The sequence below is a fragment of the Somniosus microcephalus genome, chromosome 3 (assembly GCF_052327205.1).
Source record: "Somniosus microcephalus isolate GS21.2 chromosome 3, FLI_Smic_1.0, whole genome shotgun sequence".
In the NCBI taxonomy this organism is placed as follows: Eukaryota; Metazoa; Chordata; class Chondrichthyes; order Squaliformes; family Somniosidae; genus Somniosus; species Somniosus microcephalus.
Genome location: NC_140989.1, coordinates 63,603,904 through 63,617,846, shown reverse-complemented (window position 1 = coordinate 63,617,846; position 13,943 = coordinate 63,603,904). Strand labels below are relative to the sequence as shown.

Below are 13,943 nucleotides of genomic sequence, written 5' to 3'. Positions count from 1 at the left end.
TGCTTGTTTTACTAAGCACTGCTGGTTGTAGAGCAATAGGAAGTCTAAAGAAATAAATGCTGAGTGTACACAGCGGGTCAGTCAGCATCTGAAAAAGAAAAGGCAGATTAATGTTTTGGGCTCACCGTGTATTTCCAGCATTTTCTATTTTTATTTCAGAAGATTTCCACCGTTCACGGTTTTTCATTTTATCTCTGAAAACGTCGTACAGATTCCTGTCACTGTCCCGTGAGTGCGGGATCAGTGAAATGAATCTGTACTGTGGAGATGGCAGACTGAAATGCAGGTCTTAGGTTTTGTGCAAGAGTGACCAGGAGCAGGGGTTGGGGCTGTGACAGAGCAATTGCTTTCCATTCCTCTAAGTGCCTAGCCTCCATCTGACCCCTCCTTCCATTGGTATAGCCCAGATATAAAGTCACTGCCAGAAATAACACGGTGCCTGAGCGCATGTCCATAACCTGCTGTGTTACGCCTTTAAAGTACTGTGCCACTATGCTGCCTGTAAATAAGATGCATGTAAAAAAAAAGAAGCTGAGTTTCAGTGTGCTGCATCAGGAATGCTGAGGTAACTTAGTGAAGTGAAAGTGCTTCAGATCAGGCTGCTGTTATTCTTAACACCATAAAACAACAATTTAAGGGGGTGCGCTACCATGTTAATTTATCTTGTAAACACTTTACCACGTTTGTATACCAAAGATACAATGGTGCATATAAAATAAGCCACTTGATGTGCTCCCCCAGTGGCTTACTGCATAGGTGTGTCACCTGATGTGATACTTAGCCATACAAATTAGGAAGGTCCCAGGTCTAATACTTGGTCTGTTGAGTTAGTTGGTCACAGCCTCGGTGATGGTAGAAGTGTTACAATTGATCTCAGCAGCCCGTGTTATTAGAACATTACAACATAAGAATTAGGAGCAGGAGTAGGCCATATTGCCCTTCGAGCCTGCTCCGCCATTCAATAAAATCATGGCTGATCTTCGACCTCAACTCCACTTTCCCGAACGATCTCCATATACCTTGATTCCCCTAGAGTCCAAAAATCTATCTATCTCAGCCTTGAATATACTCAATGATTCAGCATCCACAGTCCTTTGCGGTAGAGAATTCCAAAGATTCATAACCCTCTGAGTGAAGAAATTCCTCCTCATCTCAGTCTTTAATGGCCGACCCATTATCCTCAGACTATGCCCCCTAGGTCTAGACTCTCCAGCCAGTGGAAACAACCTCTCAACATCTACCCTGTCAATCCCCCTCATAATATGTTTCAATGAGATCACCTCTCATTCTTCTAAACTCCAGAGAGTACAGGCCCAATCTACTCAATCTCTCCTCATAGGACAGCCCTCTCATCCCAGGAATCAATCTAGTGAACCTTCGTTGCACTACCTCTAAGGCAAGTATATCCTTCCTCAGATAAGGAGACCAAAACTGTGCACAGTACTCCAGGTGCGGTCTCACCAAAGCCCTGCACAACTGTAGTAAGGCTTCCTTACTCCTGTACTCCAACCCTCTTGCAATAAAGGCCAACATGCCATTTGCCTTCCTAATTGCTTGCTGTACCTGCATGCTAATTCTCTGCGTTTCCTGTACGAGGACACCTAAATCTCTCTGAACACCAACATTTAATAGTTTTTCACCATTTAAAAAATATTCTGTTTTTCTATTCTTCCTACCAAAGTGAATAACCTCACATTTCCCCACAGGAGGGGCTAAAATCAACCAGGGTTTACAGTTGTGGTCGCTATCCAAGTTACTTCTGCTCAAAAGTACACATCTGTGGATATTGGGTGTGAACAGGATCAAGAGAATCTGTGAGGAAGTATAGTCTGCTCATACTCATTGTCAAGCTTCATACATGAAGAATGGTCACTAGGGCAAGATACTGGAGCGTTGTGTAATCTTATTCCAGCAAGATTCACTAGCTTTGGGGAAAGGGCGGCAAGTTGGAAAAGTAAATGGAGAAACCACACTGCCAAGCAAAGGTTGTGCCAAATCAAATCTATATATCATTTTATATTGCCATCAAACAATGAGTTTTCCAGGCCGGGTGTTACTGACTTTTCCAGGAACTAAGCCTTCCCAAGAACTCCCTAGGCGGCATATTTGTCAAGGATATACAGTTAATTAACTTTTTTATAAAAGGAAATACATTTTTTATGAAGTTCAGCGGTCAAGTGGTTAACTGTTTGCTCTTTTCTTTAGTCAAACTTTAAAAGCTCATCTTTTAATGCTTTGAGTCCCACTTAACGGCATGGTACTGACAGTACAAAACATCTGGTTGCAAATGACTAATGTGATTGGCCTGGCCCCACGGCTGTAAATCTGTTAGTTGTCCATTTAAGATGCACGTGGCAAGGCAGCACTGCTTTGCTAAAGAATGTGCTTCACTGAATAATGAAAGGAAGAATTCGTAGAGCTGGACAAGCTACAGCCAGTCTTTTTTTTAAAAACACACTTTAAAATCACCATAATATATCAATTCATCTGTTTACAATTAGCCCACTATGCTGTGTGTCTCTCTACAGTCCAAATTATTTGGAAGAAAAATCTAGTTACAATTAGACCTAGCAACTTTCCCACATTCGGCAGGAGTCTCACGCGTGAGATTGCGATCTCCTGCCCTCCTGCTTAAGGATCGTGCTCACATACAAGTATGGCCTGTGCCAGTGTATCCCAGTGTTTTTCTTGCTCTCCAGTGAGCGAAAGCAACTGAAAACATTCTCAAATTCCACTGCCAGGTGGGCTGAGGAAAGAGAGAGAAAAGAGTAGGAAAGAAAGAAAAATAGGATAAAAGAGTAGGTTAATGCCATTTGACAGTCTCCTGCCGCATGCATGACAGATGCAGCCTACTGCTTTTAGCCACGTGTATATTTCTAGAGCAAGCCTTAATGCCTCTGATATATGACCCACGTCTGAAAATCTCCAACTTACCATTTGTCTAATTCTGACAGTTTTGCTCGGCAAGGAAACACTGTTGAAACTCACACATTAAAACAATGGATACTTGGGTAAAGTACTAGCACAGGCACGATGGGCCGAATGGCCTCCTTCTGTGCTGTAAGCTTCTATGATTTTTATGACTACAGGGCTGCTGACACGCCTGGAACCTGAGTCAATATTAGCGAGTGCACTGAGAAGACGGAGAAAATTAGGGAAGAAAATGGATCACCCCAAAAATATACCATCAACCTAGGGATTTTGTGATGAGTAAGCATACTGTGGGCTGTACTCTAGTTTCTGCTTAAAAGAATTCAGCAATTCTTACTGTTCTGAAGTTGCTTGTAATCTCTAGCTCATGTGCAAAACGTCATGATATTTAGACTGGAAATTGATTTACAGTAAATGTTTACAATAGATTTTTGTTGTGTTTCTTTGTCAGTTAAATTGTAACAAGGGCTATGGAACTAAGGCAAGTAAATGGAGTTAAGATATAGATCAGCCTCGATCTAATTGAATGGTGGAGCAGGCTCAAGGGGCCGAATGCCCTACTCCAGTTAAATTTTCCTATGATCCAAAATGCTACCTCATTTACTAGAAAAAGATAAACAAAGAAATTTCAATAGAATTCAGTGAGTGATAAAGGCAAGGCAATTAACATTTTTTTGAAATCAAAATCAGTCCATTTGCTTGGACCAGGCCTCCAAGTTCACATACTCATAGGTTATAGCAGGTAATTACAGATATTTAATCTTTCCGTATCCTGATCTGTGATATTATGGCACTGTTTGATGTTAGATCAGAATCACATGCAAGAATGAATATAGAGTCATAGAGTCATAGAGTTTTACAGCACAGAAAGAGGCCCTTCGGCCCATCGTGTCTGCGCCGCCCATCCATCCCTGTCCAGTCTAATCCCATTTTCCAGCATTTGGTCCATAGCCTTGTATGCAATGGCATTTCAAGTGCTCATCCAAATGCTTCTTGAATGTTGTGAGGGTTCCTGCCTCCACCACCCTTTCAGGCATTGAGTTCCACATTCCAACCACCCTCTGGGTGAAAAAGTTCCTCCTCAAATCCCCTCTAAATCTCCTGCCCCTTACCCTGAATCTATGCCCCCTTGTTATTGACCCCCCCACTAAGGGGAAAAGTTCCTCTTTATCTACCCTATCTATGCCCCTCATTATTTTGTACACCTCAATCAGGTCCCCCCTCAGCCTTCTCTGCTCCAAGGAAAACAACTCCAGCCTGTCCAGCCTCTCTTCATAGCTGAGGCGCTCCATCCCAGGTAACATCCTGGTGAATCTTCTCTGCACCCTCTCCAAAGCAATCACATCCTTCCTATAGTGAGGCGACCAGAACTGCACACAGTACTCCAACTGTGGCCTCACCAGCGTTTTGTACAGCTCCATCATAACCTCCCTGCTCTTATATTCTATGCCTCGGCTAATGAAGGCAAGTATCCCATATGCCTTTTTAACCACCTTATCTACCTGCTCCGCTGCCTTCAGGGATCTATGTACATGTACACCAAGGTCCCTCTGACCCTCTGTACTTCCTAGGGTCCTACCACTCATTGTGTATTCCCTGGCCTTATTTGTCCGTCCAAAATGCATCACCTCGCACTTTTCAGGGTTAAATTCCATTTGCCACTTTTCCGCCCATCTGACCAACCCGTTTATATCGTCCTGTAGCCGGAGGCTTTCCTCCTCGCAATTTACCACCCCACCAATTTTCGTGTCATCTGCGAACTTACTGATCATACCTTTTACATTTTCATCCAAATCATTTATGTAGATCACAAACAATAAGGGACCCAGCACCGATCCCTGAGGTACCCCACTGGACACAGGCTTCCAGTCACAAAAGCAACCTTCGACCATCACCCTCTGCCTCCTGCCACTCAGCCAGTTTAGGATCCAACGCGCCAAGGCACCCTGGATCCCATGGGCTCTTACCTTCTTGACCAGTCTCCTATGCGGGACTTTGTCAAAAGCTTTACTGAAGTCCATGTACACCACATCCACAGCATTTCCCTCATCCACCCCACTAGTCACCCCCTCGAAAAATTCGATCAGATTTGTTAGACATGATTTACCCTTGACAAAGCCATGCTGACTATCCCCGATTAATCCTTGCCTCTCCAAGTGGAGATTAATTTTGTCCCTCAGAATTTTTTCCAATAATTTCCCCACCACAGATGTTAGACTCACTGGCCTGTAATTCCCTGGTTTATCCCTGCTACCCTTCTTGAATAATGGTACTACGTTAGCTGTTCTCCAGTCCTCTGGTACATCCCCTGTGGCCAGAGAGGTTCTGAAAATTAGTGTCAGAGCCCCTGCAATCTCCTCCCTTGCCTCCCACAACAGCCTGGGATTGGCCAATATAGGATTGGCTTTTATAATTACAAATAACCAGGCCAAGGTAAAAAAAATAAAAGCATCTCCTATTTGTAATTATTTGTTGCAGTTCATCTTAGCCTTCTGACTTTGTATCAGATAAGCAAAGGCACTACACTGAGATAAAAGCAGCATTCCAAAGAAGTACGTTTCAAAAAAAATCTTATTCAAGAGTAACATTATAAATGTTATGTCATACTTAGGTAGACCAGCCTACAAAAACCTCAAGACCAGGCCATGTCATGTCATGAAAATGTGACATTTGCAGGCCACTGCTCCAGTCCCGACAGGGACATAAGTTCGTTAGTTAATCTAGGATTCTTTTAAAATAAAGGCAGGCGAAAAGCTGCCATTGCTCCCTATGCAGCAGACAAAATGGCACTTTCAGCATTGCAACCTCAATGCAGCTTTTGCGCTTTCCAGTAGCACAGCACAAACAGATCGTTACCAGCAGGTACAAAGTCAACGTGGTCAGTGCCAGGAGCTAATTGTTTCGTTACAAGTGCAATATACCGTGTGAAAATTTACAGTTTCAGACTTTTAATATCATGCAAGTAGTTAACAGCAACTTTTCTCATTTACTTTTTGACAATTTTGACATTGTTCACAAAAAGCTGCTTCTCACTTAGAAATCATAGACATGCTAGTGTTAAAATAATGTTGATTGGAAATCTAACGCATTATTTCCTTGTAGAAAATAATCATTATTCAGCGATATACACCCAGATTCTGAGTCATTTACATCTTGAAAACAGTCGCTGGGAATTTCCACTGGGATTCTCCCAAATGGCTGCTGTAACTTTGGTGGAAGATCGGTGGAAACCCTGATAGGTGCATAGACGTGTGACTTACCTGTCGATGCCAAGCCTGGATCCCGCCATTGCCCATTTTTACTGGCATTTTCGGACAGCTAAGTCACTAAAACTGACGATGTACTTCTTTAAATATGCAGATTGGGATCCGATTATGTCATTGGGCCCTGACTGCAATTTTAACTCCAGCCTGAGTGGGAAAGCTGCTATGAGATTGGAAACACAGGGGGGGGGGGGGGGGGGGGGGGCGATTTTGTTAATGGGGGCGCGTTGGAGGCGGGACTGCTGCTTGGCTGGTCAGTGTCCCGCCTCCATTAATTTGTGGCCAACCCACGCTATTTTCCCTTGATTGACCTTGATTGACCCAGCAGGCTTAGCAGGCCAATTAAGGGAAAGCCTGTTGCAGAGAATGTCACCGTATGACGGTTCATCTGTCAAAAATTTTTGAGATGAATTGTCATCATTTGACAGCTCTGTGAAGCTGTCAAACACTGACATTCTCTGTAGTTTGACGAAGTCTTGAATTCAAGACCTCATCAAACTTCTTTCTTTTACAGAAATTAGATGGTTGTTGCATCTGAGAATGCAACAGCCATCTCACATCTGCAACATGGAGGTCCGAGACGCATACACACCGACTGATGCCTGCAGGAAGAAACAAAGGTAAGTACACTTTTACTAACACTTTGCACTTACCTCAGATACTCACCTCTATACCCATCACTTAACTTCACACCACACTTTTGCACCCCCCCGACCCCCGCAGACCCAGTACTCGCCTCGTTGACCTGGCGGCTTTTGGAGCCTTCAGGAAGCCCACACTTGTGAGGGCAAAAAGGAGATAATCCTATTTTCTGCCTGTTAACTACCTGTTAACAGGCAGTTAATAGGCTTTAATCCCTTCCCGCCTCAAAGGAGACGGGACCCAGCACGGGACAGCTACCCACCTCCTAGGAAGATGGCATGGAGGCGGGTTGGGCACCCACCCCCAAATTCTGCCATTTTCCCGGCAGTCCCGCCTCCAGACCCACCTCCTCAGGACTGGCAAAATCGCCCCCAGGGTCATTGAAGGTAAAGTTTTACTTTCCTTTGTGACAGCAGGAACAGGAGTGCTCCTCTGGGCCCTACAAGGAAAGTTGTGTCCTCTCCTACCCTGGACTCCCCCTTCCCTATTGTGAGACATTCTGTCACCACACTTAGCATAGTGCTAGCAGGTTTGTGTGTAACTGAAATTTAAATGGATAGGACAATTAAAGGGACATTTTCTGTAAGCTTTTGAAGTGCCTTAAAAGGCATCTCAGCCCATGACTAGCCTTTGCCAGTATTGAATGGGCAGAGGACCAAAAAGAATTAGGCATAAATGAAGGGAAAGTAGAATGACAATGCAGGCACAAGTCTGCAGGCAAGTGATGGAACAGCCCAGTACCAGACCCCTATTTGATGACTACTGAAGTGGAGATAGTTACAAGGAGGTTTGCACTCTCTGTCACTTAACAGGATCATTTCTAATTTTGTTTTGTTCTTGGTAAGGCCACATTTACTGCCCATCACTGAGAATGTGGTGGCAGCCACTACAGAGGTCATTAAAAATCAGCCATCCCCATAGATCACCATTACAGCATGCCTGCAAGGAGGTAGTGCCACATTTCAGGCCACAGTCACTGGATGTGCCAGCCCGATTCTGCTTGGTCGCTGCAGATGTCTTTGTAGCAGAGGGCACAGCTCTGCACCTGCATCTTTCATAACACGGATCTGTGCAGACAGGTTCCCGTGATCATTATCTAGGCTCACACTCCAATTCAGCACTGTTGGAGGTGCAGTCTTCTGAATGATCCACTAAACCGAGGTGCTGTCTGCGCTCTCATGTGGATGTATAAAATCCCATGGCACTATTTCGAAGTAGAGATGGGAAGTTATCCCCGGTGTCCTGGTCAATATTTATTCCTCAACCAACACATCTAAAATAGATTATCTGGTTATTATCACATTGCTGTTTGTGGGACTTTGCTGTGCGCAAATTGGCTGCTGTGTTTCCTACATTACAATAGTGACTACACTTCAAAAGTACTTCATTGGCTGATAGTGATCTCCTAGGGATTGCCAACTCCTGGGCATGTGCACTGTGCTGGTGATATACGGTATTTCTCTTGCTGGAGAGCACAAGTAGGCAAGACATGGTCGTGGAGGGGAGAGTATCCCAGCATTTATAGGAATAGAGAGAGACCGAGAAACAAGACTAAAAAGGAGGGGAGAATAAGATTAATCTCCAGGATGTGACCAGCTTGTTTTTTGGTATGAGTGAATACCTAACGCATACTGTTCGTGGTTGAAAAACGGGATTCGCTCCACCAGTTCCTTGTTGATTGGTTTGGTTCATATATCAATGATATTAACCTCATTTATTACGCTTGGTTTGCAGAATACAAGCAATTGGCTGACGTTGCTGTGCCAGATGAGAACTATAGGTGTTGGCCATCTTACCACCACGAGGGCTGCCTGCTGTCTGTCTACGACCTCAATGAGGCCATGGAGATCTGTGATAATCATTCCCAATGCCATGTCTTTGTTCTAACCAATCAGACAACTTGGACAGGTAAACCTTGTTCTAGTCCAGACAAAATCCAATCCAATATCATGACAATGGGTGGGTGCAAAACTTGCCATATTGGGGCAAGTTTAGTGAGAACATTGGACTGGTCAGAACAGGTGTACCTCCCTGATAACATTTGGTCATAAGAACATAAGAACATAAGAATTAGGAGCAGGAGTAGGCCATATGGCCCCTCGAGCCTGCTCCACCATTCAGTAAGATCATGGCTGATCTTCGACCTCAACTCCACTTTCCCGCTCTACCTCCATATTCCTTGATTCCCCTAGAGTCCAAAAATCTCTCTATCTCAGTCTTGAATATACTCAACGATTCAGCATCCACAGCCCTTTGGGATAGAGAATTCCAAAGATTTACAACCCTCTGAGTGAAGAAATTCCTCCTCATGTCAGTATTAAATGGTCGACCCCTTATCCTGAGACTATGCCCCCTAGTTCTAGACACTCCAGCCAGGGGAAACAACCTCTCAGCATCTGCCCTGTCAATCCAACGTAGAATCTTATAGGCAGAATTTTGCCGGCGCTTAGAGGGCGGGTTTGGAGGCAGGTCCACTGTCAAAATCCCGCTCTAATCCCGCCTCCTTGTGAGTTTCCCTAGAGCCGGAAAATGACCCATTTATCCCTACTGTCTGTTTTCTGTCCGTTAACGAATCCTCTATCCATGCTACTATATTACCCCCAACCCCATGAGACCTAATCTTACTTAGCCACCTTTTATGTGGCACCTTATCGAATGCCTTTTGGAAATCCAAATATACTACATCCACTGGTTCCCCTTTATCTACCCTGCTAGTTACATCCTCAAAAAACTCTAATAAATTTGTTAAACATGATTTCCCTTTCATGAAACCATGTTGACTCTGCCTAATCATGTTATGATTTTCTAAGTGCCTTGTTACCACTTCCTTAATAATGGATTCCAGCATTTTCCTGACGACTGATGTCAGGTTAACTGGCCTGTAGTTCCCCGTTTTCTCTCTCCCTCCTTTCTTGAATAGCAGGGTTACATTTGCTATCTTCCAATCCGCTGGGACCTTTCTAGAATATAGGGAACCACGTGAGGATCCAGGCTATGATTGTGAGCTGGACCGCTGAAGAAAAAGGCCAATTTTTTTTTTTAATAGACTGTGGTCTTTACAAAGGGTGCCAGTGAGGGGCACCTCTCTTGGTTCCAGAGGCAGGGACCTAGCAGCCCCTATTCCCAGCTAGGCAACCTTCAGCATGACCTTCTGTTCTTTTTCAGGCAGGCATTCCAGCTTCATCCTTAGTGGCACAGGTGAATGCCATTGGGATATAGATTTCAGAACTCCAGAAAGATTGCCAGGAATAGCGGCAGTGGTTTCCAGCAGGCACAAGTGACAATTTTCATGACATTCTTGAACTCTTGAAGGGATGGGGAAGGAGTCTGAGAGTGGGTGAAAAACTTGGCTATGTTGGGTGAAGCATCGCAAGAACATTAGCCAGAAGATCCATGAGCTGTGTCAAATGACTTCTCACAACGAGGGTCACTAGCTTATGATGACTGGATAAGTCAAAAGTTAGTTTTTATTATCTGAGAGTCCGGATCTTTCCCAGTGTTTTCTGTTCTATTTGTCTTTCTGTAAAAAAAAATGGTGATCTCGCTCATAACCTTCCTCAGTCATGCTGATGATTTGCATTCAAAATGCAAGATAAACCCTACTGCACCAGGTCTCAGGGGGAGCCCAGTGCATGCATTGCCAGGTCTATTTGTCACAAAAATATGGTTTTCTTTCATTTAAATATGAAAATACACATCATGACAATCTTAATTTAAGGCATGTGTAATAACAATATTTAGAGTACTCAAGGAACCCCAGAATGAGGGTAAACATTCTGCCAGATTGTACAGCACCCAAATTCAAACAAGATACTGCAGTTTTATGAGGTTTTTTTAAATGTATGTACACAGGCTTAAGGAAACTCTTAAATTAAAGGTCAGTTTTGAGAAATGTTGAAAATAAAGTCTGCTGAAGTAAACAGAAGATTTTTAAAGAAAAAGTGCCATGCAGTATGATTGGATAACATAGAGGAGGGAGGGAGTTTGGTTAAAAAAAGTCACCGCAAGTCACAACGTGCATACCAATGGTGAACTGGATGGACCACTGATCTATGTTTCTCTGTCATATCTTGGTGCACGCACCAGTGATCAGGGGCAGCACAGACTAGGATCAAGTCCAGCTGCTGGAGAATGTGAGTGGGAGCTCAGCTCAGCGTGTATGAGGCCAGAGTGTGAAAACACCAGGCACTGATGAAATCTGCAAATGACACTTTACTGAAAGATGGCTTTAATTACTTCTATGAGCTGCAGAAGGATAAGCAGTGTAGCAGCAACTGTAATGGGTGCCTGTCTGTCAGCATAATATGCTGCTTCTGTAATTTAACAGGAAGCTTTGAGAAAAAAAGTCCCATCTAATTAAAGCATATAGTTGAAGGAAACTCATCGTTTGACATTACCTTGACTACCTTTACTAAAACAAGCTTGAGTGGGACTCCAGCAGTTCAGCATTTGTTTCCTCATTTGAGTGCAATTATGACCAGATCCCAGTTCACTGTATTAATTCTCTTCCATTCACAGGGCGACATCTTGTCTTCTTCAAAACCAGTTCGAATCGCATTGTGCCTGATGTGGGGAAGATAACATTTGTGAAAGTGAAAGACTGAGCACTGGATGAGCTTTTGACACTGAAGAGCATGAACTACCTTGGCAGGGAATAAAAAGCAAGGCCCAGTGTGGGCTGAAGTGCTCCTGCACTGTTGCTTGTGTTTTTTTTCTCTGCTAGAGTGCCATGTGATGGAACAAAAGGCAGGTGATCAGGATCACCTGGAATGCTGACGACAAATGTGCAATACTAAGAGGGTGGGGAAAGTGAACAAAAGAACAATCCAAATGTATATGTGACTTTCTAATGTAAGGTCACTGCTGTTTTGTTTAGATTATTCAGTCTGGAAATCTCCTCCACTTCTCTTGTCACTGAGCAAGCAGAAAAACCATCTCAGGATGCCGAGTGAAATAAGCCAAACCACAAGTCATCGCTTGGAGTAGATGAAGAGGGCATTTTGAACATGATAATCTGTTAATAAAGCTGACAGTTTGCCCTATGTCAGGATACAGAAATGTATTAAGTAGCACTGAGCTCCTGGCATTTTCAATCTTGAAACGTAACAAGGGCATTTTATTTGCCCTCATTTTTATTTCCTGGTATTGTCTACCCCTCCCCTACCCTACACGCTGCACACTCACTTCCTGCAAAGACTTGTTCTCAGGTCCCCAATGGAGCTGTTCCTGATAGCTGATAGGGGAATGTATGTGAGCAATACATACAGAGCCTCCATTCCAAGTTTTCCCTCCATCTCCCAGAATCTCAGGTTTGAAACCTTTCCCTTGAAGGTAGGCCCTTTGAATATTAACAAGTTCAGATGAAATTCCTTTTCGTGTTATTTTAACTGAGGCATTCACCTGTTTCTTCTGCCTTAGTCCAAGGTACTAACTTCTACCATTCACCTGCTACCTAATAACGCAAGCCTTTTATTATTTTGACCATACCAATGTTTATCAGTTCAGTGCTGTTCAGTAACATTAGCAGAGAAGGAGAACCTAAGAACAGAAGAAAATCAAAGCATAACCGTACACCAAGAGCGCAACCACAAGTGCCAACCGATCAGGTGTATTTTTAAATTAATGTTTTGTGATAGACAAAGTTTGTCTCGCTTATTTGCTTTCAGTGAAAGTATTATTGATGCAGTGACATCTGTCATGATCCTTTCTGTCTCTAAGGGGTAATTTTCCAACTTTGCACTTCATTGAGGGAGCGTCGCCCATCGGAGCTCATATTGGAAATTGGGGTGTGCCCTGTGCACAATTCTCCGGTTATTATTTTAAGATATCATAAAAACCATGCCCGAATTTCCGACATGTGCCTTCGGTAGGTGGGGCTTTCCACTGAAAGCATAAAGTCAGAAAATCACCTCTTTAATATTTTAAAAAATGTGATATACATATTTTTAGTAAACAGTTATTTATTTTTTGTATTGAAAAAGCATTAAACTTGATGAAGTGAACATCCAGTCAGTTGTGTATTTTATTGCGTGCCAGTGTGGGTGCCTGTGTGAGTACTGTGGTGTGGGACCTCTCAGGGTCAGATATTATGCTTCTCAACTGTTGCTATATTCCCCAGTTGTGGCAGAATATGTTGGAGTGGTAGGAGAGCCACATCTGGACAGTTGGGACGGTTTGGGTGATGTGGTGTGGGTGCCACAGCTAGGCGGAGGAAGTTGCTTGGTGTACTGTGGGTACCATGTGATCACACAGTGGGGACACTGCTTGGTGTAGTGTTGGTACCACCCCGATAGACAATGGGGGATATGGTGGTGTAGTGTTGGTACCACCCCGATAGACAATGGGGGATATGGTGGTGTAGTGTTGGTACCACCCCGATAGACAATGGGGGATATGGTGGTGTAGTGTTGGTACCACCCCGATAGACAATGGGGGATATGGTGGTGTAGTGTTGGTGCCACCCCGATAGACAATGGGGGATATGGTGGTGTAGTGTTGGTACCATCCCGATAGACAATGGGGGATATGGTGGTGTAGTGTTGGTACCACCCCGATAGACAATGGGGGATATGGTGGTGTAGTGTTGGTACCACCCCGATAGACAATGGGGGATATGGTGGTGTAGTGTTGGTACCATCCCGATAGACAATGGGGGATATGGTGGTGTAGTGTTGGTACCACCCCGATAGACAATGGGGGATATGGTGGTGTAGTGTTGGTACCATCCCGATAGACAATGGGGGATATGGTGGTGTAGTGTTGGTACCACCCCGATAGACAATGGGGGATATGGTGGTGTAGTGTTGGTACCACCCCGATAGACAATGGGGGATATGGTGGTGTAGTGTTGGTACCACCCCGATAGACAATGGGGGATATGGTGGTGTAGTGTTGGTACCACCCCGATAGACAATGGGGGATATGGTGGTGTAGTGTTGGTGCCACCCCGATAGACAATGGGGGATATGGTGGTGTAGTGTTGGTGCCACCCCGATAGACAATGGGGGATATGGTGGTGTAGTGTTGGTGCCACCCCGATAGACAATGGGGGATATGGTGGTGTAGTGTTGGTGCCACCCCGATAGACAATGGGGGATATGGTGGTGT

At 44.1% G+C, this 13,943-nt stretch overlaps 1 protein-coding gene across 3 annotated transcripts in view; it reads left to right on the top strand.

The window, feature by feature from the left end:
* Window positions 1–12,838, top strand: part of pkdcca (protein kinase domain containing, cytoplasmic a) — a 65,070-nt gene extending 52,232 nt beyond the window's left edge. For 2 of the 3 annotated variants that reach the window (XM_085980777.1, XM_085980776.1), the window contains 2 exons: window positions 8,571–8,744; window positions 11,355–12,838. In XM_085980777.1, the coding sequence (XP_085836903.1) occupies window positions 8,571–8,744; window positions 11,355–11,440 (260 nt within the window). In that variant the 3' untranslated portion in view covers window positions 11,441–12,838. Of the gene's footprint in view, window positions 1–8,570; window positions 8,745–11,354 lie in introns of those variants that run through there. The other variant, XR_015076564.1, reaches the window with a different exon arrangement.
* Window positions 12,839–13,943: the final 1,105 nt, after the last annotated feature.